Source organism: Symphodus melops (genome assembly GCF_947650265.1).
Source record: "Symphodus melops genome assembly, chromosome: 16".
Classification (NCBI taxonomy): domain Eukaryota; kingdom Metazoa; phylum Chordata; class Actinopteri; order Labriformes; family Labridae; genus Symphodus; species Symphodus melops.
The window spans coordinates 3,553,540-3,577,130 of NC_136706.1; the positions used below are offsets into that span (position 1 = coordinate 3,553,540).

The following is a 23,591-nucleotide window of genomic DNA, read 5'->3' on the forward strand; positions in this document are numbered from 1 at the left end:
AGGATGCCATTATTCTCATAATCTCAGACTGTCCCTATACCTTTGTTAAGTAGTTCAAGCTGTGTTTAAACAAGAAAGTAACCCAAAAAAAAAAAAAATCAGAAGCTGTCACTTAATTGAACCTAATGTGACAAAAAAAAAATCCTTTAAGTATCCCACTGTGATATCTTTAACGTCTGCAATCAAGCAGCTCATCATCTATTAAACACAAAGAGATTAGACCCATTAAATTTCCCCTGCTCTTTATGATATTTTATTGTCTAATAAACCATGAAAGAGGGGAGGAATATTTTGCATACAGTAGCAGATGATAGCACACTGTTGGGTGCTCCACGGCCAGGGGCCAAAGTTCTTTAACGCAATTACTGATGGAAATCGTTTCCTTATCAGTAACTAGGAGACATAATTCCACCGCCAAGTGGATGATAATGTTCTCAGTCGATGCACAGTGAGGATATGTGTCATATTAAGGGTCGTCTGGAATGGTTAAATGTTTCCAATACTTTATTTGAAACACTTCTCCATTAAGCTGTGTAAAGATGTCAAACGTGCTGTTTTTGCAGACTAATGCAGCTTTTTTTTCTTGAAGATTATTGCGGCTTTAATGTGTTAATACATAGAAACATCAGGAATACACCATAATCCTTGCTGATCTGTGTTTCCAGTCGTATTTAAAAGCAGTGTCTCCAAACTACTTATTGAATTCCAGCTCTGATTTACGATTAAAGCGGCACCGTAGGAATTTAAGGGCAAGAGTATAATAGTAATACCCACCTCAAGCAGCTCATATTAGCTTTTCATTTAGTATTTGATGAAAGAGGTAACATTTTGCACCACATTATTTTTAACAATTCATGAACTCCAAAGTCAATAGTTGAAAGTTTCCTTCAGCAATAATTGACACCACTGCGTAAAGGGAGATGGTGTTCCTCCACATTAGCGGCTGGGTGTCATAACATATCATAAAACCAGTCCTCTAACCTTGTCAGAATTTATCATGACACCAATTAGCTTTATAAAAAAAAAGAAAGCGGGGAGACAGCCACGCAGCTGTAAGTGTTCTTCATGCTCATCTCCAAAAAGGGTATCAGTCCTCGTGCGGAGAGACCCGGTCTGTGTGGCTTTCTAAAAAAAACAAACTCCAGGGAGGCATGAAGGGTGAACGATCTTAGCAAGAGCAGCGAATGAATACACATCATGTCATAGTAAAGCGACGATGACAAGGGCACTAGCTTATTTGTGCGGTACAACACAATTAACCTAACTGTATGACATCTTCTTGTACAGCTAAAATAGACTTTGTCATGTAACAGCTCTCTTCTTCTTCTTGTGTCCCCCCCCCCCCCCCCCCCTTCTTCCTCTTCTCTCTCCCATCAGGTCTCCACATAATGGAGCGAGAATGAACAGAGAGCGGCTTAAGAAAAAGCATGAACTGGAGGTTTATTGAGGTCATCTGCTTCCTGTTTATATGGGACCATATAACAGTTCAGTCTTCCCGCCAGGACCCGTTGGCTACTGAGCAACATGTCACCAAGCAGTATGACTGGCTCATCTCTGACCGAGGACCTTTCCACCACTCTCGGAGTTATCTGTCCTTTGTGGAAAGATTCCGCCAAGGATTTACGACCAGATATAAAATTTATAGGTGAGTTCACTTTCCGCCTGTGTACTGATGCCACGCAGGCTTTTTAAGAGTCCTTTCCATTTTAATGTTTTTTCTATTTTGAGTTTTCTTCTTGCAAAAAGCTGCACTCTGTACATTTTTAACCTATTAAGAGTGTACTTTTTATGTTCACTAGCAGCTGCTCTCAGCACTGTGAACTTTCTACTTTGCAAGGACTTTTTCTCTCTCTTGCAAAGTTCCAAGTCTGCCAGGGACTAACTTATTTCCCACATACATATTTCTATCTTTGAAAAAAGGCAAAAACAAGCAAATCTATCAGGTGAAGGTTCTTTAAATGAAAAGCACTGCTCTAATGATGACAACTGAAAATAGAACAATTAAAGGTGAGCTTAGTTGTGGATGTAAATTACATATTATATAAACAATGGGAATTGTCTCAGTGACTTCACCCATGTGTTTCTTCATAATCATTTTGACTCCATGTGATGTCAGTAGCCATGATGGAAATCAATTTATTTAGATACAGGCAGAGAGCTGGAACTTAGACCGGCCTTAAACCTCCTGGTGTAGAGCTACAACACGTCCTCAGTCAGGTAACGCAGACACAGCCAAATTCATATATTTCTGCTCCTGTCCTTCATAGAATCAAAATAGATAAGCTATACATTTGTTTAACCTGATAGGAATAAACAAATGAGCCAATGAGAGCAAAATCATTTTTCCACCATGATTATTTCTCCTGTTAAAATGGGCATTTTCATTTGGGACCTAGCTGTAGTTCCATGGCTTTTACAGCTGAAGCCTCAAGTGGACACTAAAGAAATTACAGTATTTTAAACATTTGTGTTGGCTTCATTTTTCTTACAATTAAGGTTGCTGCTTGATTAAAGCCACAAATGAAGGAGTCTTCACTTCATTTAATGCTATGAAAGTATGTTTGTCACACAGAGTCTAAATCTCCAAGCCTAAGCAAAGGAACCCTGATGAAACCAGCAGGGTTAGCCATTCTGCCTTTGTAGAAACACAATCTGAAGAGATAAAAAACAACAGGAGCTACTGGTGGTAAGACAGTTAAGACAACACTTAATTCACCAGTTATATAAAACCCATTTTAATTGGTGCTTTAAGGTCAAACAGCAGTATTCTCATTGCCACATTATAAACCCCTGACAACTTTACCAGTCTATTAAAGAACCAAGGATCTTGCACATTTTTTGGCATAACACAATGTGTGTATTAATCACTACCAAAGAATAATAAGGTTTGTATGACCCTTAAGGTGTTTATCTTCTCACACTTACATTCAAGAGGTGATTTCATAAATTCAAATACCTGGTTTTCAATTCTTTACATATAACTAGAAGTAAATATCAACATCATATACTGGGAGTTTTTAATGCTTTATGTTACCCAAGCGCCCTGTATTTGCATTAGGGTAGTTATAAATAATTTTGTCTTTCAACACTTTTAGTCACGTTTCATGTCACTTGTCACCTTCCCTCTACACCTGTGCTCCAGTAATACAGTTTGACATTAAATAAATTCAACGGCATAATATTTATTACTCTATTCTTGCTTTGTGTCTAGCACATTTCCTTATACTGTATGTCACTCGGGTAGATGAGGATAGAGAGATTTGATTGCCTCTTTCTCACAATGGAGTGCTTTGATTTCTTTGCATCCCTCTGCAGTCTACTAACTCAGAAACCACAGAGCGACTGTGTTGGAGAGTCATTTGGCACGTTCCTTTGGCAGTTATTTCACAGAGTTTGTTCTTCATCCCTTTCCTCCGTCTCTCTTGGTACCTTGCCACAGCCCCCATGGTCCCCACTGGCTTTCATGCCTTGATATTGTCACATGAACAGTAAACAATGTATTTGCATAATGTGTAACTTGACAGAGCGGGATGTTGCACAGAGACATGAATCTCAGCGGCAGAACTTCTGAAGCCACTTTTTACACACACTCACACAATGTGCAGCCGTCGAGCGCTGTCTGTGATGCCGCAGTGATTTATTAAAACAGAGTGTGTGTTTGCATGTCGGGATGCTGCTGAGAACGATAGCGGGCCCAGGTGGCTTTTGTTGTTTCTCCCTCTTAACAAACCATTAGTGGCATCAAATTCTGCCAGCAGTGCTAGATATCCCTTTCCTCACAACAGGGAAATTAAGTCTTGTAATGAGAGTCTTCCTTTTTTGGGTTAAACCTTTATTGACGTGCATCGTCACCCACATCTCACACAGATCTGCAGACCAGAGGAGGATTAAACAGATTCCATTTACTATAGTTCCTATTTTTGAAAGGATTTTCCTTGTATGTTGACATCAAATCATATAATATCACATATGTCATCCAAACTACCAAGAGCCCCCTTTTTTTTGACAATTTGAAGACGCTGATTAAAAGTTCACACCAGAAAAAAAACAATGCTATGAGTTGATATCTGCTTGCTTGACAAAATTCGTCTTGCTGAAGATGCACTGATCCAACTTTTCGCGTTCCAATAACAATCTGTGAGATGGCTTTGAGTACCTGCCAATACAGAGTTTCGATCCAATACCAGTGTTAATTTAATAGCCTGTATTTCCCAACTGTGATGATGACACTGAAAAAAGTGTTTGTGTAAAGAAGCATGAATTTTTGTTCAACTTTTTAAATCATTTTTTTTACTAAACAAACATTTAGGATTTCCTCAATAGTTACAATCTGCCGCACAATGTGTGCACAGTACCACTTGCAATGGCATCACTCACCTACTGCTGTCACAGTGAAGACTCATTGAGCGGGCATTGTATGTGCACCTCTTTGTTTTCCATTGCTTTTTCATAGCTCCAGGTAACCCAGGTGAAGTCTTTACATCCATTAACTCTGCTGAAAAGGGTTCCATAGAGTTCTTGTCAGGGCAGGCAGGGCTCTCTCCCAACTTTTTTTTAACTTGATGACACTCTGGTTTTTCAAAGTGTTTAGTCGCTCGGCTCCACCTTGCAAAATGCAAACCTTACCAGTGCACTGATGACAGGCATGTAGTACAACATGCGTGTGTTTGCCATAATCAGATCACAGATTAACATAAACCTCAAGTAAGTTGATGGGCCTGCTGGATTGGTCCCTTGGATTGGCCCATCACTGATACTTGATCTAGCTGTTTGAGTGACCAGCATCATACCGGTGCATCCTTAATCCTAACACATTGAAAACGCATAGAATTGTCACATTACAGCTCACTGCATACAACCCCCACATTTCTTCAAAATGAGCAACAACATCAACAGCTAGCAGAGACTTACGTCTACAGTGCCAATAATTATAATATGTTAATAAATATGTGTAGAATTAGTAGTAATGGCAAAGTAATGATAATAGACTGTTTATCATATTTGAACAGTAGAAGTCAACAGCTCTGATATTAGCATTTACCATTATGATGATGACAAAAACAGGGAAGGGCTAATCACATCACATCATAATGGCAGATGGAGTTGAGCAGCTCTTAGATTAACATGAATAATAATGATAATAGACATCAGACTGATATGAATAGTTGTGCCTCTTGGAGTTAGTCAGATCCACAGCAGCAGGCCATCAATCCAGAGAAACCCACGACACCAGGAAGCTCAACAACTTACTGGGAAATCTATGGTTATTAAAATTGATGGGGCATGTCCAGGTCTGTGTTTATGGAGATTTTCCCAAGCCTGACTGAATAGTTTTTTTGCTGAAACTGAATGGGTTTGTTTTAGTAACTAGATATTTCCAGACTACAGTGGTGTCACTTGTGTTTCTTGTAAACTTCCTTCTACTTTTGTTGCATTTAAAAAACGGATAAAATGTTAATTATTTATAACTTGCTTTAATTTAGTCGCTCCAGACACTTTTAGCTGATTTATTATGCTCATTTAATTTTGATGCCTTACACATGCAAACTGAGACGAGAACACCATTTTTAGACTTGGCCACTGACCATGGATGCTTTTATTGGACGAGCTGGGAGTAACAACCTTCAGCATTAGCAGGCTAAATGAGCAATTCTTAGGACGTGCATTTCACATCTAGTGAATAATCATATGCATTATTTGAAGCAAGGGTTTGAAAGATTCCCCGCGAGGTCACAAGTGTTTTCCAAGAACTCATCCCAACATGGACCACCAGTTAATTCCAGTGATTAGCACATCCTCCAGCAGGGATGGGGGGGAGGAAATCAGTGACATCAGCTGGTGTAGTGTTTGCTTGGAGTGAAATCATACATGCCCTCGGCCCTCTTCGGCACATGATTGCCCAGCCGTGCTCTGCTCTAACCAGCAATGAGAACTGAATCGCTTTGTAAATTTCCCCGGGGGCTTTCTCTGCCTCTGCGATTTAGTGGTGGAAAGTGTTTGAATCAGATTTGCGGCAGGACAAAGCATCCATTCCTTTCTGGGGTGCTCTTATCAAGGGAGATTAGGCTGCATGGACAATGCCAACCTGATCAGCAACAAACAAATCTGCCCCATCTTTAATAACATGGGCTGTGCGCCTAATTTGAAGGATAAACACAGATTTAAGGGAGCGCCAGCCTCTTGTCTAGTGCTCAGAACAGGTCACAATCGCTTGAAGGGGAATGATAGAGCATGAGGAAGCAATTATCCCCTTCCTTTAGATGTATGTCTTTTAAGGAAATGACTGCAGTATGTTTAGTGGATGTACTCGTCTCAACTGTGTCATCTCTGATTGCAATCTCCGAACTGAAATCCCCTTTCTCCCTCCTGTAATTGTATGTGCAGGTGTACATTTCCTATAACGTGTTCATCAGTCACAAGAGGGACCTTTCACTGCTCTTATATCCGACCGGCGGCTGAATAATGAATATCACTGTGTGCTCCAGTCAGTGCTGAAATCCAATGGCCTGTTTTGCTCACACAAGCATCACTCGTTCAGTTGCTTGTACTCTATTATGGGGTCCAATGTGTTTCAGATGATGCGCATGCTCTTCCTTTGGTCTTTTTCGTCACGGAGCTCTATCTCAGGTTCTCCTGTCCCCGTGTGAAAAACCAATATAAATGCAAATCTGGTCGCCATTAATGCATTTTAAAGGCCCCAAATCAGCATTGCGCTGTAATCAAAGCAGGGAGATGTGGGTTGTTATTTAGAATAAAAAAATATTTATGAAAATGAATAGCTCAAATGAATAGCTCTGATTGATCTCTCTTTGAAAAGCCATGCTGACGGGAATGAATGGCGAGACTTTGAAGAGCCGCTCGTGTCGCTCGACCGGAGCTCATCAAGACCTCAAAATGTTTCCAATGTTTGCAACAAAACCCTGAAATGGCCTGTGGAAAATCTAATACTTGGAAATGAAGTTCAGATGAATATGTTGTCCAAGTTCATAACTAAAAGCAGATCTGATTTTAGACGTAAATAAAAAAAAAAAAAAAGAAAGAAAGAAAGAAAAAACGATGAATGAAATACGCTGTTGTTGGAGGTGCCGGTGGCCATGGGGTTCGTGAGCAAGCTCCATGTACAGAGGCTTTAGTCCTCTAAGCGCACAGCCCGGGTTAGATTCTGACCTGTGACTTCATTTTTCACCTTGTCCCTGGCTTTACCACCACAAAACACATATTTCTGTCAAAGCCAATATCTGCCTATATTAAATATATATGCAATGTATTTACAAAAGTTACCTATGTCCTTTGGCTTGCTTCAGACCTACATCAAAGCAGAGTTTAATACACTGTTAAAAGGCTTTAACAAGTTCCAACTTATTGTAAGCTCTTTATGCATTTCTTCAACCGAACATTTCCTTCATGATGTTAATTATTCCCTAACTATAATCACTTCACAGGCAACCACTCGATCAGCATTAAACCTTGAATGCATAATCTGCAGCTTTAATTTGCATTTGCAAACAACTTCTTTCATTCAGCCTCTAAATTAAAGTGTTCATCAAACAGATAGGCCCGCACCCCGGGACTCATTTCAACTTTTATTTTTGCATTTTTATCCAAAATTGGTCTTTTAATTTGTGATGAGCTTAACATCGTTTGCTTCAGTGATTCTTTAACGAACAACTGGCATCAGCATAAACACACTGAGTCCCCTCATGTGTTCGGTGTGGATGTGACTGTCAGTGCTGATCAAGCCTCCATTTGTTTTTAACAGAAACAAGGTGTAACATTTGTCCGACTCAGGTCCCGAATTAGTTTGGATGAGCCATCTGTAATTGGATAGAGTGAGAGAAGGCGGATTTGATGTGGTCGGCAGATCTGCTGCGAGAGGCTTCAGAGATGTTTAATTCAGCAGCTTGTAGCCAAAGGAAGTGAAGGAGAGAGGGGAGCAGGAAGTCAGGAGGGATAAAACAGACTGTAGAAAGAGGACGGAGACATGAAGGGGGGCGGAGATGCCATTAGGCGGTGCCACAGGAAGGTGCCACAGGAAGGTGCTTAAAGAGTGCAATCAAGGAAATGTATATAAGTTCTCAAGGCTCAGAAGTGGGTCCGAGGAGTTCAGCATCAAAACAAGGACAAGGGGAGCAGACGGGTACGCCGGCACTGAAGGCAGAGACAAGGTTAGGAAGAGCTGCCTCATGGAGGAATTGGAGTGGCTCGGATGACTCACGAAAATCATGTACTCAGGTGCAGCTCCGTCTCATAAACAAAAAAAATAAAATAGCAAAGGCCATCTATTATTAAAGTCTGCTCTGCATCTCATCATCGCAGTGCTCAGAAGCCACATGTTTATCATCCATCAGAGGGATTTTACAAATATACCGTGCTTTGGAAAGCATTCTGGGCACCACAGGACATTTGTATGTTTTACTGTTTTTGTCCTCTATGTTCTTGTTCCAGTAGTCATTGGCAGGCTCAAAACCATTTCATTTATTTATAACATTTTCTGCAGGAGGTTGACAGAGAGAGACCCTCCAGGACAAATGTTGTGGTGTAACCAGGATACATAGTGGCAATGTTGACAGAGCAGTAACAATTACACTTCAATGATCAATCTATTTATTTATTATGACATGTTGGAGGGGGCTACCTGAATAAACAACGTTACAAAACATTAATGCTATTTCATTCTTTTTAAATCTATCATTTCAATACTCTAAGTTGCTAAAGGTTTATTTTTAACTTCAGGCGTTTTCAGACAACAGGAACTTATAGTTCTCGGAACTGTTGGAACCATCCCAATTTTTTTTATTGATGCTTCACCACAGGATCAATGAACTATTTTAAACCTTTTAAGTTCCTGTGTCAGAGTAGGTACCATGGTGGTGCGACTGCAGACAAAAGTCTCAGTGTTGGTGTATAGTTCTCAGGGAACTCTCTAGTCGATGGTTCCTCTTAAAAAAGGCCCCAGAACCATTTGGTCCAAAAATTCCTATTTTTGTCAAGCAAAATGTTCCATCTGTCATCTGTTTGTCTTCAGTTCTATTGTTTTCTTATTTGATTAGGTGTCACTCAACACAAAGAGTTCAACTAGAGGAAAGAGCACAACGACGGCCAAAAGGTTTAATCCTGTTTAATAATGCGAATAACGCTGATGAGGTCTTTCAGTCAGAATATACAAGCAGGTTACGTCATATGTTTTGCACTTTTTAGCCTTCAACTTGGAGTCTTGGAGACTTGAAGAGTTTTCCAGTTGTGACGTTTTGAATGCAACCCTTATAGTTACAAAACCCACCAAAACAAACCTTCCTCCGCTTTCTCTAAAAAATAAATCGTCCTATTTTCATTTTCTAGATGATAATCTTATGGAGGTAATTATGAACATTTAGTTTCGATGACTCATGAGCATTCTGTCACCAAAGAGGGTGTTGGCTGTCGTCTCGTTCTCTGGCATCGGACCTGACTCCCCATTTGCTGACTGAAGCAGGAACCACTTCCAAAGGTTGGAATTTGAGCACTCCCTTTAGCCAATCAGGCAGGCTGAAATAACTGTGCAGCCTGTCTCTTCTTGTGCTCCAATTGTTTTCTTCTTTTGAAATATATTTCACACTTTAGGTATTTAAACGAGGCACTACAGACATGATGAACCGTACACATATAAACAAAAACAAAACAAACTTTACTAATTGAGTGAACATTTTCCATTGCAGCCAATATACTCAGCAGTGAGTTGGAATTTGAGTTCTACATCTTTGTCTTTGATACACATGGACACACACAAAACATGTTGTTATCCAGGGTCTACACTGCAATTACAATCACTGAAGCAGTGCCGATACTAGGTGTTGATCTGCATTTCTCGCCTGTCTAAGTTCGGGTGGAATCAACAGGGGCTGATCTTGGGAGGGAGTCCATGCCACTTGCTTTTGCTTCCTGTTGGTAAAAAGCCCCCGCTGTGGGACGACTTAATTACTGGCAAGGAAGAGATGGTAATTAGAGGAGGAACAGGAGGCTAGAAGAAACTGTCAGGGTTAAGTACTGACTAATTCAATGCGTGGGACGTCTGTGCCACTCTCCCTCGAGACTGGATATACAACACCACCACAGAACAGGAAGCTGTGAGGAGGAGATGATGGAGAAGCCATCTCTAATTTATATCAAGCAGCTAAATAACACCAAATATTCCACGAAAGTCAGCCCTCTATAGGAAATAAATCAGACTGTAAAACGAATGCTTTTAGACAGCAGGCTGTTGGTCATAAAATTGATGGCGAACGGGGACTTTTGATTGACTTGACTTTGGCTTAATTTTAGTCAACCACCTGATTAGACCTTCAGGTTACAGTGAAACAGACTAAAGGTCCCCAGACCTCATATATTCAACAAAATCAAAGCTGTTACTTGTGTTTTCCTAAAAGGTACAACACAGTCAACATAGAGGGTCAGGGAGATGTCAGTCAAGCATGAAGTGTACAAACACTTCAAAGGTCTGTTCAGGTACACTGAAAATACCTGTTTGGGATTTCAGTGCTTGAGGCTTTTAGAGAGAAAAACTCTTAGAAACAGCAGTATAATAGCTCCAGAATAGCAACAAATAATAATATCAATTAGCCTTCATATTTTCAAAGTCTCTGGATATGTGGCTTGAAAAAGCTTTAAAAAAAAGATTTTATAATTTAATTTGTGTGATGATGGAAAAAAAAAAAAACGAAGAAAATGTGATTTTTTAAAAATAATAACCCTTACTAACCTTCCACGAGTCAAACCCTTAATAGTATATTGGAATACAGTATGAAGGGAATTCATGGTAAATGGACTTCGATGGCTCTTTTATGCTGTTCCCCGCAAAGCTGCTCTTACATGTCATTAATCCCATTCATACACGTTCACATGATGCTGCTGGTGTCGCAAAGGGAGCAACTTGAGGTTCAGTGACACTTAAATCTCTAACCTACCGGTCGAGAGACAACTGACTCAACCACTGAGCCACAAAACACCCATTTCAACATCAGTAATATGTATTTTTTGATATAATATTTCAAGTTTCCGCAGCAACATGACATGAAACACAAAGACACAGTTACTGTGTGTACTGAGTTACATCTTCATAGGTTGAGACCTTGACCGATACGACCGTCACTCAACATACTCCAGTTTTATATGTCAAGGTCAGTCAAGTTGACCCCGTGGAGCTATCATGTTTAACACACGTTTAACAGGTGCAGCTGCATATGCGCTCAAAACAAATGAATTGCTCTCTGTGTGTGTGTGTGTATGTGTGTGTGTGTGTGTGTGTGTGTGTTTTTATTAAGGATAGAGAGAATTAAATTTGATCTAAGTTGAAACCAACCTCCCACACTGCTGTGTGCATGAAGAGTCTTTTCAGGAGGAAACCGTGGAGTAGGGTGCAGAGCAGAAGGTGGAACTGCACATGGGCAAAAAAGCAACGGTGAACGTTGCTCGGTTGCGGAAACAATAGTCGGAAAAATAGCCACTTATGATTTCAAAGTATGTTTGTGTCTGCCCGCTATTCAGTTCAAAGCCCCGATCTATTATCTGCTGATGAGGAGGAGGAGGAGGAGGAGACGAGCAGCACAGAAGGAGAGGGTGTGTGTGTTCCGTAAATCTTCAGGGCACGACCGTACTTGAGGACGCATCGGCTCATCCAGGAGCTGCAGCTCTATAACGAGTGCTTCATAAGCACGCCGAGCAACACATAGACAGCGTATGTGTCTGAAAGGCCCTTTAAGAAGCCTGATTTCCAGGTTGGTTCTCCTGAACTCTTGACACTCACACAGCAAAGGCCTGATAACTGATAAGTGGGTTTTACAAGTAATACGTTTCTCGTTTGAAGCAGTGGAGCAGCAGAACTAGACATTACCACTGACGTGTCCAGACGTTCTTCAACTGAAGTAGGATTTCAGAGAAATAAAAAAAAAAAATGCTGTATACACACTGACAAGTTACGAATCTAAAGCATCTGTTCCAGGCTAAAAACAAAAACTACAATACTTTGAGAATATTTACCACTAATAATAATAATTGTACAAATTAATTTTCTTGAATTCACAAAAAAAGCTATAGAATCGTTTTCATCCTGCTGAAGTTTTGGTGTGTTAGAATTCACAAGCAGGACCCTTGCATCCATTTTTTTTTAGAAGGGATGCTTTTAAAGAAACTTCCCCTGAATTAAATTACCTTTTTTTTTTTTCACTTGCAGGCAAAGGTTTCTTATCGCTGTCCAAGGTGCTGAAATCTATTCAAAACATTCTCTTTAACCTCAGCTCTTTCAAATTGCGAAATCAGTTTTCCTTGAATGGCATTGTGATCACAAGAAAATAAAAAAGAAGAAGTTGCACACAATTGCTCTGTGGCTGAGATGAAATGATAACAAAAAAAGATCAGAAATTGCCATGCTCTGGATGGCTACGGTTAGACATACAGCAATTTTGTGGACAGGATATGCAATCTTTTTTTTGTTTACAAAGTGATGCTTTCCAAAGCTTGTAAAGAATGCCCCCCAACCCCCCCCCCCCCCCCAAAAAAAAAAAAAAAGAAAAGAAAAGAAAATACAAAAAAACAACAAAAAAACCAAACACTTTTTATCTTTCCTGAATCGGACTTACACAAAGTTTTCCTATTGTGAGGAAGCTGTCGCTGTCCAAGGTGAAATGTTTTATTTCTTTTTTTACCTCTGTACTGTTTTTTTTTTCTTCTTTTTTTTCTTTTGCTGAAATCCTTGTCTAAATGACAGGTTTCAGAAGCCAATTCTTACCAATTCATGTGACTGCCAGAAAACATTACAAGGTTTCCGCTGTCAAATTTGATCTCGCGGGTGTAAAGTGTGCAAGAGAAAACAGCTCTCTCTTCAGCAGGTAAATGATGAAAAGATTCCTGAAGTTTTTATCTCTCTCTGTGTACCAGTATCACGCACAGCGAGTAGAACATCGTCAACATAATGCTGTTTTATTTGGCTGATGACTGACAGTTACTGTGGAGCAAATTGAGTTCAGCAGAGAATGGATGGGTCACAATAAGCCGCATCGGAGACGCAGACAATAGCAGTCGTTTCTTTTTACTGCATGGATGCCTTGACCTTGGTCGGGTTTTTCTTTTGTTATATGTGCGCCAGGAGAGCTTTGTTCTGGATTTCATTACAGGACACAGAAGGTGATGAGGTGTTTCATCAGCTGTAAACAGAAAACTGCATACAGGAAGACTTATCATGAGAGATTGGAACCATACGGAGAAAAGATGAAATAATCTTCGTGCTTTCGTGGATGTAATATAAACAACAATATTTTCAAGGTGATCACTCAGCCATATGTTTGTCGGTCTGATGAAAAAAAAAAAAAAAGGTAGTGAGAGTTTTACTTGAATGCAACTCCAGTCTTCCCCATCCTATTATTTGTTGTGATGGCTCCTAATGATTTCCATGCAGCCTTTTTGCCCACACAGTCAAGACTAGTTCATCAGCACAACTTCTCACATTACACAGTTAATTAGATCCAAACACACGCTCGTGACGCTCACCCATGCATTCGCTTCCGGCACCATGTCCCATCAAATTCTTGAGATTAAAGTGAATTAAGAGATTGTTTTTGATTAGATCCATTTTCGTTTCATTGCCTCATGACAATTACAGAGTGCACTAACAAAGCCATTATGCCGGCAATCATATTCCATTTAGGCAATTGTGTCCCCCGTTTAGTGATGTGCTTCGATTAATGGTTAAAAGCTGAGATGCTTACGTTTAACTCTGGAGGTTTTTCTAATCATTTTAGGTTTTGTGTTGCAGAAATCTAATTACGTTTGAGGATAAAGTTGAGAAATAATGGGGCGCCGGTAGCAGAGTGCGCCCCATGGTCAGAGGCCTCCAGGCAGGCGGCCCAGTTTGGAATCCGACCTGGAGCTCCTTTCCCGCATGTCATTCCTCACTTTCTCTCTCTGCCTGATTCCCGACTCTGTCCGCTGTCCTATTAAGGCCCAAAAAGAAATTAGTTGAGAACTTATGAATACCCAAAAAATAGAAACTTTGATATTTTGTGCTATGTAAATGCCGACCAGACTTTATTGCATCAGCTGCATCATGATGGTAGTTAGCTAATTGGTTTAATGCTGTTTATTTTCTCTCCGCCCTCACTTGAGCCTATTTATAAATTAGCTTGGGGTTAGTTCATTTTCTGCAGATGCAAAATTAAAGATATTGATGATCCAACCAAAAGATCCACCCAATGATCAGGGTAGGCACTGATAAAGGCCAGTAAGGCTGTAACATGTTGCTATGTTTTATTTATATGCAGACCTAATGGATTTAAGGCTTTTTGTGCATACCTCTCTGAGTTCCTCAGACCTCTTCAGTAGCTTCTTGTTGGATCCCCACACTGAGGAGCATCAGAGGGACACATTCTGTTCAACCATTTTCAAAACATTTGTCAACACTCCATGCATTCGCTTTTTCACTCATAGAGTAATGTCTGAACTTGGGACGGACTCTGTACTCCATTCTCTCCACCTTTTACGTCTGTTTCAAACTTAAACTGGAGTTAACAAGAGTGAACACAGCAGCATGCACAAAAGCTGATCTTCTACTTAAACTGTGACCCCCGGCAAAATTGTTCCAACTCAACAGATTTTCTCCTTCCTGTCTCTCTGTCTATCCGTCCTTCCCTTCCGATGGCCCTGACAACAGAACGGTCATTATCGGCCCAATGCCACCATTTTCCACAGATGGACTCTGCAGGCATCGGGGCATGTTGCATGATGTCACGACTTGAAAAGATGTTGTCGAAAATTTGCGGAACAAAAAAACAAAAAAGGTTAAGATACCAATCAGCATTTGTTCTTTCATGGTTCGGGAAAACAACTGTGCAACATAAAAATAACCATCATCCCGCTAGAATTGGCGACAATATAATAACAAACAGTCGAGTCCATCAAACACAAACGGTGCATACATTAATCTACACGATGATACTTATCTTACCTGTCATAGAAGATGTCATCTTAAGACCTTAATGTCTGCAAGAAAAGTGCGTATGACACTTTTGGAGTGCCAGTTGTCACTAAATAAAACATTCAAAACCCTCCCCCGCCTTGAACAGTGCGTACAGTATCATCATTAATTTGACAGACGTGAGAACATTGACAGTGAGTCGATGGCGATTTACTGTTAACGCGCATCTAATTTTATCTAAACCCATTAGCTTGGAATAGTCACTTGGATATTTTTACATGGCCTCGCCACTGCACGTATCTCCTTCTTTTCCTTTTTAGCAGCACTTTAACAGAATTTCAAAACAGCCTCTTCCAATTTCCTGCACTATTTACTCTGCTGTGTTTCCGAAAATCTCACCCAGACCAGGATTGAAGTGAGAATAAATAAAACAAGGACAAGCAAACAGTTTCAAGCCAACCACAATCACATCCATCCTCCCTAGCCGTGCACTGACGCATGGGATTAAGATTCCTTCTTTCATATTTTTCAGTGGTATTTGGTGGTTGAGCTTTCTACTTGACTTCAATTGTATCTCTGTCTTTTTGATTTATTACTGGGCTTTGCCTCCTTATTACCATGAAAGGCCGGAATTTTTCCCTTTTTTTGTTCAATCTGGCGGCTGCATTATAACATGGAAAAACACGAACAGGGTTTTTTTAGGACTACAATTATGGGGGCCTCCCCCTACGGCATACTGTAACTGTTGATACTGCAACCATGCAAGGGATAACAAGATGCTAATCCACTGTATGTTATGCATTAAAGAACATTAGAGTACCGTGTTGCATCTGTTGTTTCAACAAATTCAAATCAGAGTTAAGGAACAATTTGTCAACCGTGGTTCTTGTTAAGTACATTTATGGTATTGCTTCCTTTTTTTTCCCATATTGGCTCAGAACAGTCTCCTGGCTGAGCACTGCCCTGTGACCTGTAACATATGCTGGGGTGGAAAATGCTAGCCTAGCTCCAGAGGTATGAGTCATGGCCAACATCTCGTATTTAACAAAAAAATCATACCATTTCCTTTGCCCCCCGTCTACATGTACGCTCACAATGCCAGACTGAATGAATAACATCAAAGGTTAGGAAAAAAAGAATATCAATTTAAACATGTAACAAATGCCCCAGTCTCTTCTATTTACTACTTTCCACTATTTGTTAATGATACAAGCAGTATTTTCTATACAGTATCAGGAGTACAGTAGGCCAGGATAAATAGTTAAATTAGGTCTGACTCACCAGTTGTTTGTCCTCAAGGCCTCAGTCTTACCTGGTTAGTCATAAAATGGACAAATGTGAAAGCGACTTGAGATAGGAATCCTGGAAGCCCCGCGTTGATTGCTTTGACAAGCTGTTCCTAGCAGGAGACAGCCTCCGAAACCAAGACGCATATGAATGTACATAATCCCTGCTGGGCCAAATGGTGGCTTTAATGTAATAACATTTATCCTACATCCCTGGAAATGTATCATACCCAATAGATGAGATGATGCGGCACTGCTTCTGTGTGGGAACACCATGTACAGAATGAAAGAGAATAAGTCAATACTGTGTGGGAAGACAAAATCGCTTCACAAAGTCATTCATGGGGGAATTACCATTATTGGATCAAAGTCTCCCCCATTCCTTGCTGCCTGCCAGCATTTTCTGTGGAGGCCCTCACGGTGCATCGCTATCAGTCAGCTGAGCCTGGCTCCATAAAGAACTGTGTGGCAAAGATTCAATCAGGGATGTCTATGAAATATATAATAGTCTTTTGTAAATAATTCAGGGTGCTGTAATGTAAAATCTCCATTAGTTGGATCATTTGCTAATTATTTTTAATAGGAAAGTATTACAGCCAAAGTGAAATGATATCATGATGAGGGAGATGATTCCCCTGTTCCCCCCACACTCCTATTTGGTCCATATGTGCCATGCTGTTATTAAGTTGTTCCAATCATCACTTTAGATTTATTTTTAGTGAATTGTTTCAGGCTGAGACAACACAAGCATCTCCAGCATGCCACACGTCTTCACCTCTCTTTCACCATATAATGGTGAATGGACTATAGCGCCTTTTCTAATCTTTTGAATACTCAAAATTCTTTTACAGCAGCTCTGGATCAAACCTCCAACTTTTCAGTTTAGAGACAACCAACTCTAGCAACTGAACCACAACCATCCCCAAAGTGATGTATCGGAGACCCACCATGTAAATACAACACAGAGGGCGATACGATTCATCTGCTCCCCTGTAAACTAATCCCATGCTTTTATTTAGCATCGAATGACCCTTGTCCAAGTTTGCTTTAACTGAGAGCAGATCTAAGAGTCCAGGGCTTTTGTCATTGTTGTTCGTTTTATATGCTATTTTTAAAGGGTCATCATGTGTAGGCTAATCAGAACAGACAATCATTAGCATTCAGTATGTGTTGTCTCCGTGTCACAATGTGTTGTGTATGTTTGAACTGTTTCATAAATGGAACGATTGTAAACATTGAGTTGTGAGCAAGCATGTGCCTGATTGTTGTTGGATTTTTTTCAATCCTTTCCAAGCAATATTTTTACAGCGTCAAATCACAGTAAGACTTTTATTTCACTTGTACATAAAAGGCATGTCTTGACAATGGCAACTTGGCAGCAAAAATAAACTTCCTTTTTACAGACACAGCGGTTCTAGAGTCTTGTGAGGCGCCAGGCAAAAATCCTTTGGGGGCCCTCAAACCAGCATTCGTCACTATTATGTCTGCCAGTGCCTCACTCTTCTTCCTCTTTGTTCCTGTTTCTTTTTCCTATAGACGTATAATTCCTACTTTACTTTTATTGACAAACGTTGCTTGTCCTTGCAATAATACAACGCTTCGAAAGGCAATGAGTCTGAGTGCGGTCAGAAGGGGCCCCTTAAGGGAGGTTTCCTGCTGTCATTGCATAAGTTACATGTTTTAAGCCACTGGTTTGATTAAGGTTTGTGAGCCCTCAGGAGCCCCCATACTGGTCTGGGACCCCAACCAGTTGCCTCACCATGCGTGTTGCATAGAAGTGCCTCTGTACGGACAGAAACCTCACGTAGAACAAGACTCATTGATGGACCGCCATCTGCCCTTAACCCCTCTGGACAAGAAAGTGAAATGAGGGAGAGACAAAAAGAGGGAAAATGGATGCATGTAAATGGGCAGACAAACAGGGAGTTATACGGACTGAACTGAAAATAACAACAAAAAGAGGCTGACGCTGTCAATGACAATAGGGCACATAAATCCATGGCCTGTTAGCATGAAGCCGCCATGCAAACACATTTGGGCTCAGCTGGAGCTGATTTAAACTTTTAGAGCAAGGATCAAATAGACAGCCATTCCTGTCGCAGCTCCTTTGATTTGTTGTAGGAAATGGCCCGTTACCCTCGGGAGTATTTTGTTATGTGACAATAAATTTGTCTAAAGTAGATAGTTCAAAACGCTGTTGTTGTGTTGTATCCTTTTCAACCAGCAATTGACGTATTAGTCAAGTCATCCCCGACAAACAAGTAGTGGAACAAATGACTAAAAATGAAAGGTTCATCGTTCATCAGAGCATGAAAGAGGATGCTGTCTTTTCCCTTCTCACATAAGGAGGAGCAGACAAATCACCAAAACCACATCAGTGGCACCAGGACACACACGGAGCTTTTTTCCGTGAAGTGTTGCGTTCACAGGCACTTTGAAAACAAGTTCAATCTTGTCGGAGGAAACGAAATATTCTTCCTAGATTTTTAAGTGATATTTTTGGACCTCTTTACCTTTGCGGGATAGAGCTGCTTTAGAGAGACAGGAAGTGATGGGAGTAAAGAGCGGAGGATGACATGCAGCGAAGGGTTGAGGGCAGATTTGAACCTACAGACGCTGCGATGAGGACTATGTACATGCAACATGTAACATAAACACTCGATCAAATGCTGCTGCTTTTTCTTAGATTTTAACAACATTTGGTGCCATTAATGGCTTTGTATTAGCAGACACAATCCCTTCCATGATACTTTATAGTAAGGTTTAGAGCCCGACTGATATTAGCTTCAGTGACTATCGGTATCGCATATATACACAGATATTACTATATTTTTCCAACAATTTTTTTATCCTTTACACAAGTGTTTGATAATTGCGCTCAACACATTACATGTGTATGTCTGTATTAGTCTATCTCTACAGATTGAACATATATCTAAGACATATTTGGCTGATATATTGGTGTGGGATATTTTTTTTTCCTCCTAAATCTCAATATCGGTATCGGCCCCAAAAACGGTAATATCAATTTGGCCCTAGCAAAGGTTTCATGTTCATGCATCCCATCTAATCCTGTGCAAATTCAAATATGCCTCATGGGAATATGAGCAAGAATAGCAAAACCGACTGACTCACCAGGTATGAAACATGTATGGTGTGAAAGGTGATATGAAGAATCTGGACGCCTGCGGAATGAATTTGAAGGAACTGCTGTGTCTGGTTTGCCCCATGGCTGTGGAGGCTTACAAAATAATGTAGCTCTGAATTAAACATTTGGTGTGACTTCAGCAGGATGAATATTGTATCCTTGTATACAGTGAGACTCTCAGCTCGATGAATATTGCATCTTTATCTATAAATTAAAACCTTGGGGCTAAAAATAAAGGACGGTTCATTCGGGGTATTTCTTTTGCACAACAATTTTTTTTTAAATGTTTTAAAATTGTATGCCTTTAACACGTGTAGCTTCTATGAGTCACACTCATCTATAAATAATCAAATGGGAATGCGACTTGTTTTCTAACACCTCTTGATTTACATTTTATTTGGTCAGCTTCGCTATTGATTACAGCTCTGATAATTAAATGTCACACCCAGATAATCAATCAGTGATGTTTGTTGAACGAGCTCCAAACAGATGCTGAAATTCTTCCTCTATTTTTGGAAATGTCAGTGAACAGATGTGACTCCTTCGAACTAACAAGTGAGCTGAGATCTCTCTTCTCAGTATGAAACCTGTATTGCTGTTTAATTACAGCATCAACGCTGTCCAAATATTACATATTCATTATTGCCAGCATTTTTAATTTCCAATACGTACTTATTTCATTTGTGTGTGATAGACAGGCTTACTATATAAAAAAACCCTCCTGCTCCTGCTGGGGAGTGATGTAACTCAGCACAACATAAACTGCAGCTGCAGGAATTACAACAGTGTTGAATCATCGACTCTCTGACAGCGTCTCTGTAAAAGAAGAAATGATTATGAGCAGAATGTATACAGAACACGAGTGGTGAATTCCCCTTCTCCTTGTTCTTTTATATGTCATACAAGTGAGCTTAACATGCACTGTACTCTTCAGAAGTACTGTAGATGAAGGTTCATTCTGAATTAGTTGTCAGCAATTTACGATTTGGCAATATTGCATGATTTCAGTAACTTAATTTACACAAGTCATAACTACCAACTTGGCCTTAAAGTCCTTAAAGGAAGAATGTGCTTTTTCATCCAGTAGATGTCGCCCTTTAGCACCAGCATTAAACCAAAATAAATTGCTGTTTGGCAACACCCTTTGATCTCCTCCAGCGGCAGACCTCCAACCCCTCTCCACTCATGTTCACAAGTTGAGTTATAAATTACAACACTTCATGATAAACTATCATTAAGCACAAACAATGGGCATCATTTTCCTCTGCTTGAGCTGCAATTGCCTGTGGCCTGCATTGTTGTGTTAGCAGGCTAATTTTAGTTACAAAGTTAATTAATTATAGTAATAATACATTTTGTTTCAAGGTCACCATACAAAGCAAAGATAAAAACAACAATGTGACAATGCATTGATAAAGTTAACATTAAAAAGAAACATTTACAGAATGTAGAGGATTTATGAGACAAGATATAGAATGAGCAGTGTCTGTTTCATCTTGTTTTAGTTTTCATTCTTTCCTTAGTGTTCTGTTTATGTTTCCTAGTCTTGATTGTTTCTCTTGTGTGTTTAAATGTTTCCTCGTCTTCTGTTTACTTTAGTCTTCAGCGTGTTTCCCTGTGTCCTCCTATGTTGCCTGTAAGTTCATTTCCTGTGTTGTGTTTTAAGGTTCCTAATTTAGTGTTTTAAGTCTTGTCTTTAGTGTTTCCTGTTTTATTTTGTAATATCTTGTTTAGGTTTTCAGTGTCTGGTTTTACTTTGTACTTGTCCTCAGTGTTCTGGTCTTGTGTTCTGTGTTCCTTGTGTTTCCCACCTTGTTGATTACCCTAATTAGTCTCACCTGTGTCTGATTACCCCATATCTATTAAGTCGCTTTCTTTGTTACCCTCAGTGTCAGTTCATTGTAGCTTGTTGCTTGTCATGAGTGTCAGTCTGAGACCGTCATTTGTTCCCTCTGCTCCCTGGATTTACTTCGTTTTTTCATTTTGGATTTCCGGACTTATTTGAGTAAGTTTTTGTTTTTCCTTTTTGTTCAAATAAACCTTTGATTTGTACCTGCAGTTGGGTCCTACTCCCCTGTTTTCTGCCCGTAAACCCGTGAGGGGTTTCGAGTGATTCAAAAGAGTCAGTATTAGGGATGTATGGTGAGAGGGAGTTCTAGAGGGGCTTCATATTGTATGTAAATGGACACAGAGTGACAGTGATCTCAACACAATTTTGTAACGTTCAAATAAGCAATGAGTATTTATCTATTTGTTGACTAAAACAGCTTTTATACAGCAGGGGAGGAGCCGGCTGTCCCCGCCCATTTAAACATGATGTAAACACAGCTCCGACAACAATACAGCTGGCGGGACTCAAGCTTCTCACACACTGTGGACAGTCATGACTAAGAGAGACATTTACAGATGACGGGTGACAAGCTGCTTTAGTTATAGTGTCCTGATGTATTGTTAAACACTATGTGCTAAGTGTCTGCTCTGCATCCACTCAAAGAAATGAACAGAAAAAAAAAAGACAAAGAAATATCTGATTAATTTTGGCCCGCTTTGTTGCTGCTTTGTGTGTTTCTAAGAAGAAGCCTCCTTTAAATCTTCTTGTGATTCACAGCGTGCCACACTGCTGCCCTTTGTGACAACGCCTCGTCTGCTTCAAATGAAGCCGGCTGTTTTGAGAGCACTCATGTTTTATAGCTAGGTGTTACGTTTTTGTCTGCTTTGTTTCATCATAAATGGTTGAAGGCTTTTTTTTCTTTTCTTTTTTTTGTTTTCAGATATTCATGTTTGTTTGTTTTTTGTAACCACAGATTGACAAAAGGTCAAGACGTACCTGTTGTATTTGACTGTTCAGACATTTGAGGAGGAAAGAGGAAAACACAAAGCCTAGTATGACAAGTTCTGTGGACCGTCACTCCTGCTTTTATTGTCTCTCGATGTCATCTGTGAGGCGCCCACCAACATGTTTTCCCACTCAATTAATCAGACATTGTCTTCCAACATGCTGTGCCTCCCTTCCCTCTTTGCGGCCACACTTCCTCTCTGAATGTCTGTCATGCTCGCTCAAGGTTTTTTTTTAAACCTCCGCTCCAATGCCAGGATCAACAGTGTGCCTGTGGTGACACACTGTATGATGGTCGTTTCCTGCCCCTGTCAGATCTTAGGGGAATATTCGCTGAATGTCAATACAGAGCCTGGCTCTAATTGAAGCAGACTACATGCTGGCTGGGAGGCGTTGTGACGTGCCATAGCTATACATGAAAAAAAAATTATGGCACCTTTCAAACTTTGCAAAATGAGAAGTTATGGCTGTCAAAGTAATGAAAAAATTAGATTAACTCACCATTATGACAATGTCTGTCGACACATTCAAACATATTTTCTATAATATCTGTATCAATTGAAAGATTTAAAAGCAGTGTTTCCTGCAGTGCTGTAAAAATTAGTTAAGATGGCCACCTTCACAACACGCCCTCCGCCTTAACGACTGCAGAAAACGCATCGATTGAAATCCTCCTGCCTCTCACGTGAGATCCTTGATTCGTATGGATCAGACTCACACATGTAACCACCATTTTTGAAATGGATCTTCAGTAATGTACAGTAACAGTCTGCTTTAGTCTGGAGCTGCAAACTTAAACTCTGTTTCAGAGCCATGTGTGGTTAAAAACAACAGCTCCCAGAATTCTTAGAGGCAGAAAACCCTCCTTTGGCAGCTGCCCTGTCATCACAGTTTCCATGTAGTTAGCATTAACACAGGTAACAATAAGAGGCTTTTACTGTGTCACTCTCACTTTATTTCACAATAAGAGCCTGCTTGTAATTCCCAGTTGAATGCTTTTAATGTGAAACAGTGTCAGTGGGAATTAACAGTTACATAAACATAATGCAGCTGGTTACATCATTAGGTGGGTAAAGATAGAGGCTGATATCAGCGAGATGAAATAGTAGCACTGGATTACAGCCATACCATGAGTCATGATGCCACATCATGTCAATGAGTACATCATGTGAACTGAAGAATTTCAGCATGAAAACCACCGAGATGTTATTCAGTGAATCTGAACACGCTGATTGGATACTACAGGGGAGAAAACAACTAATCACATTCACACACAAGTTTATGTCCTCTAACCTGAAGGTGAGCTTGCAGGTATACGACCCTGCCAGGCCCCGACTCAGTGTGTGGGTGGCCAAACAGAGTCCCATTTCTGCAGATTAA

At 40.2% G+C, this 23,591-nt stretch overlaps 1 protein-coding gene across 1 annotated transcript in view; it reads left to right on the forward strand.

Moving 5' to 3' along the window:
• The window catches only part of brinp1 (bone morphogenetic protein/retinoic acid inducible neural-specific 1), a 117,294-nt gene that overhangs the window by 27,826 nt on the left and 65,877 nt on the right, over window positions 1-23,591 (forward strand). The window contains exon 2 of the mRNA XM_079363595.1: window positions 1,378-1,645. Coding sequence (XP_079219721.1) covers window positions 1,428-1,645 — 218 coding nt within the window. The 5' untranslated portion in view covers window positions 1,378-1,427. The remainder of the gene's footprint in view (window positions 1-1,377; window positions 1,646-23,591) is intronic.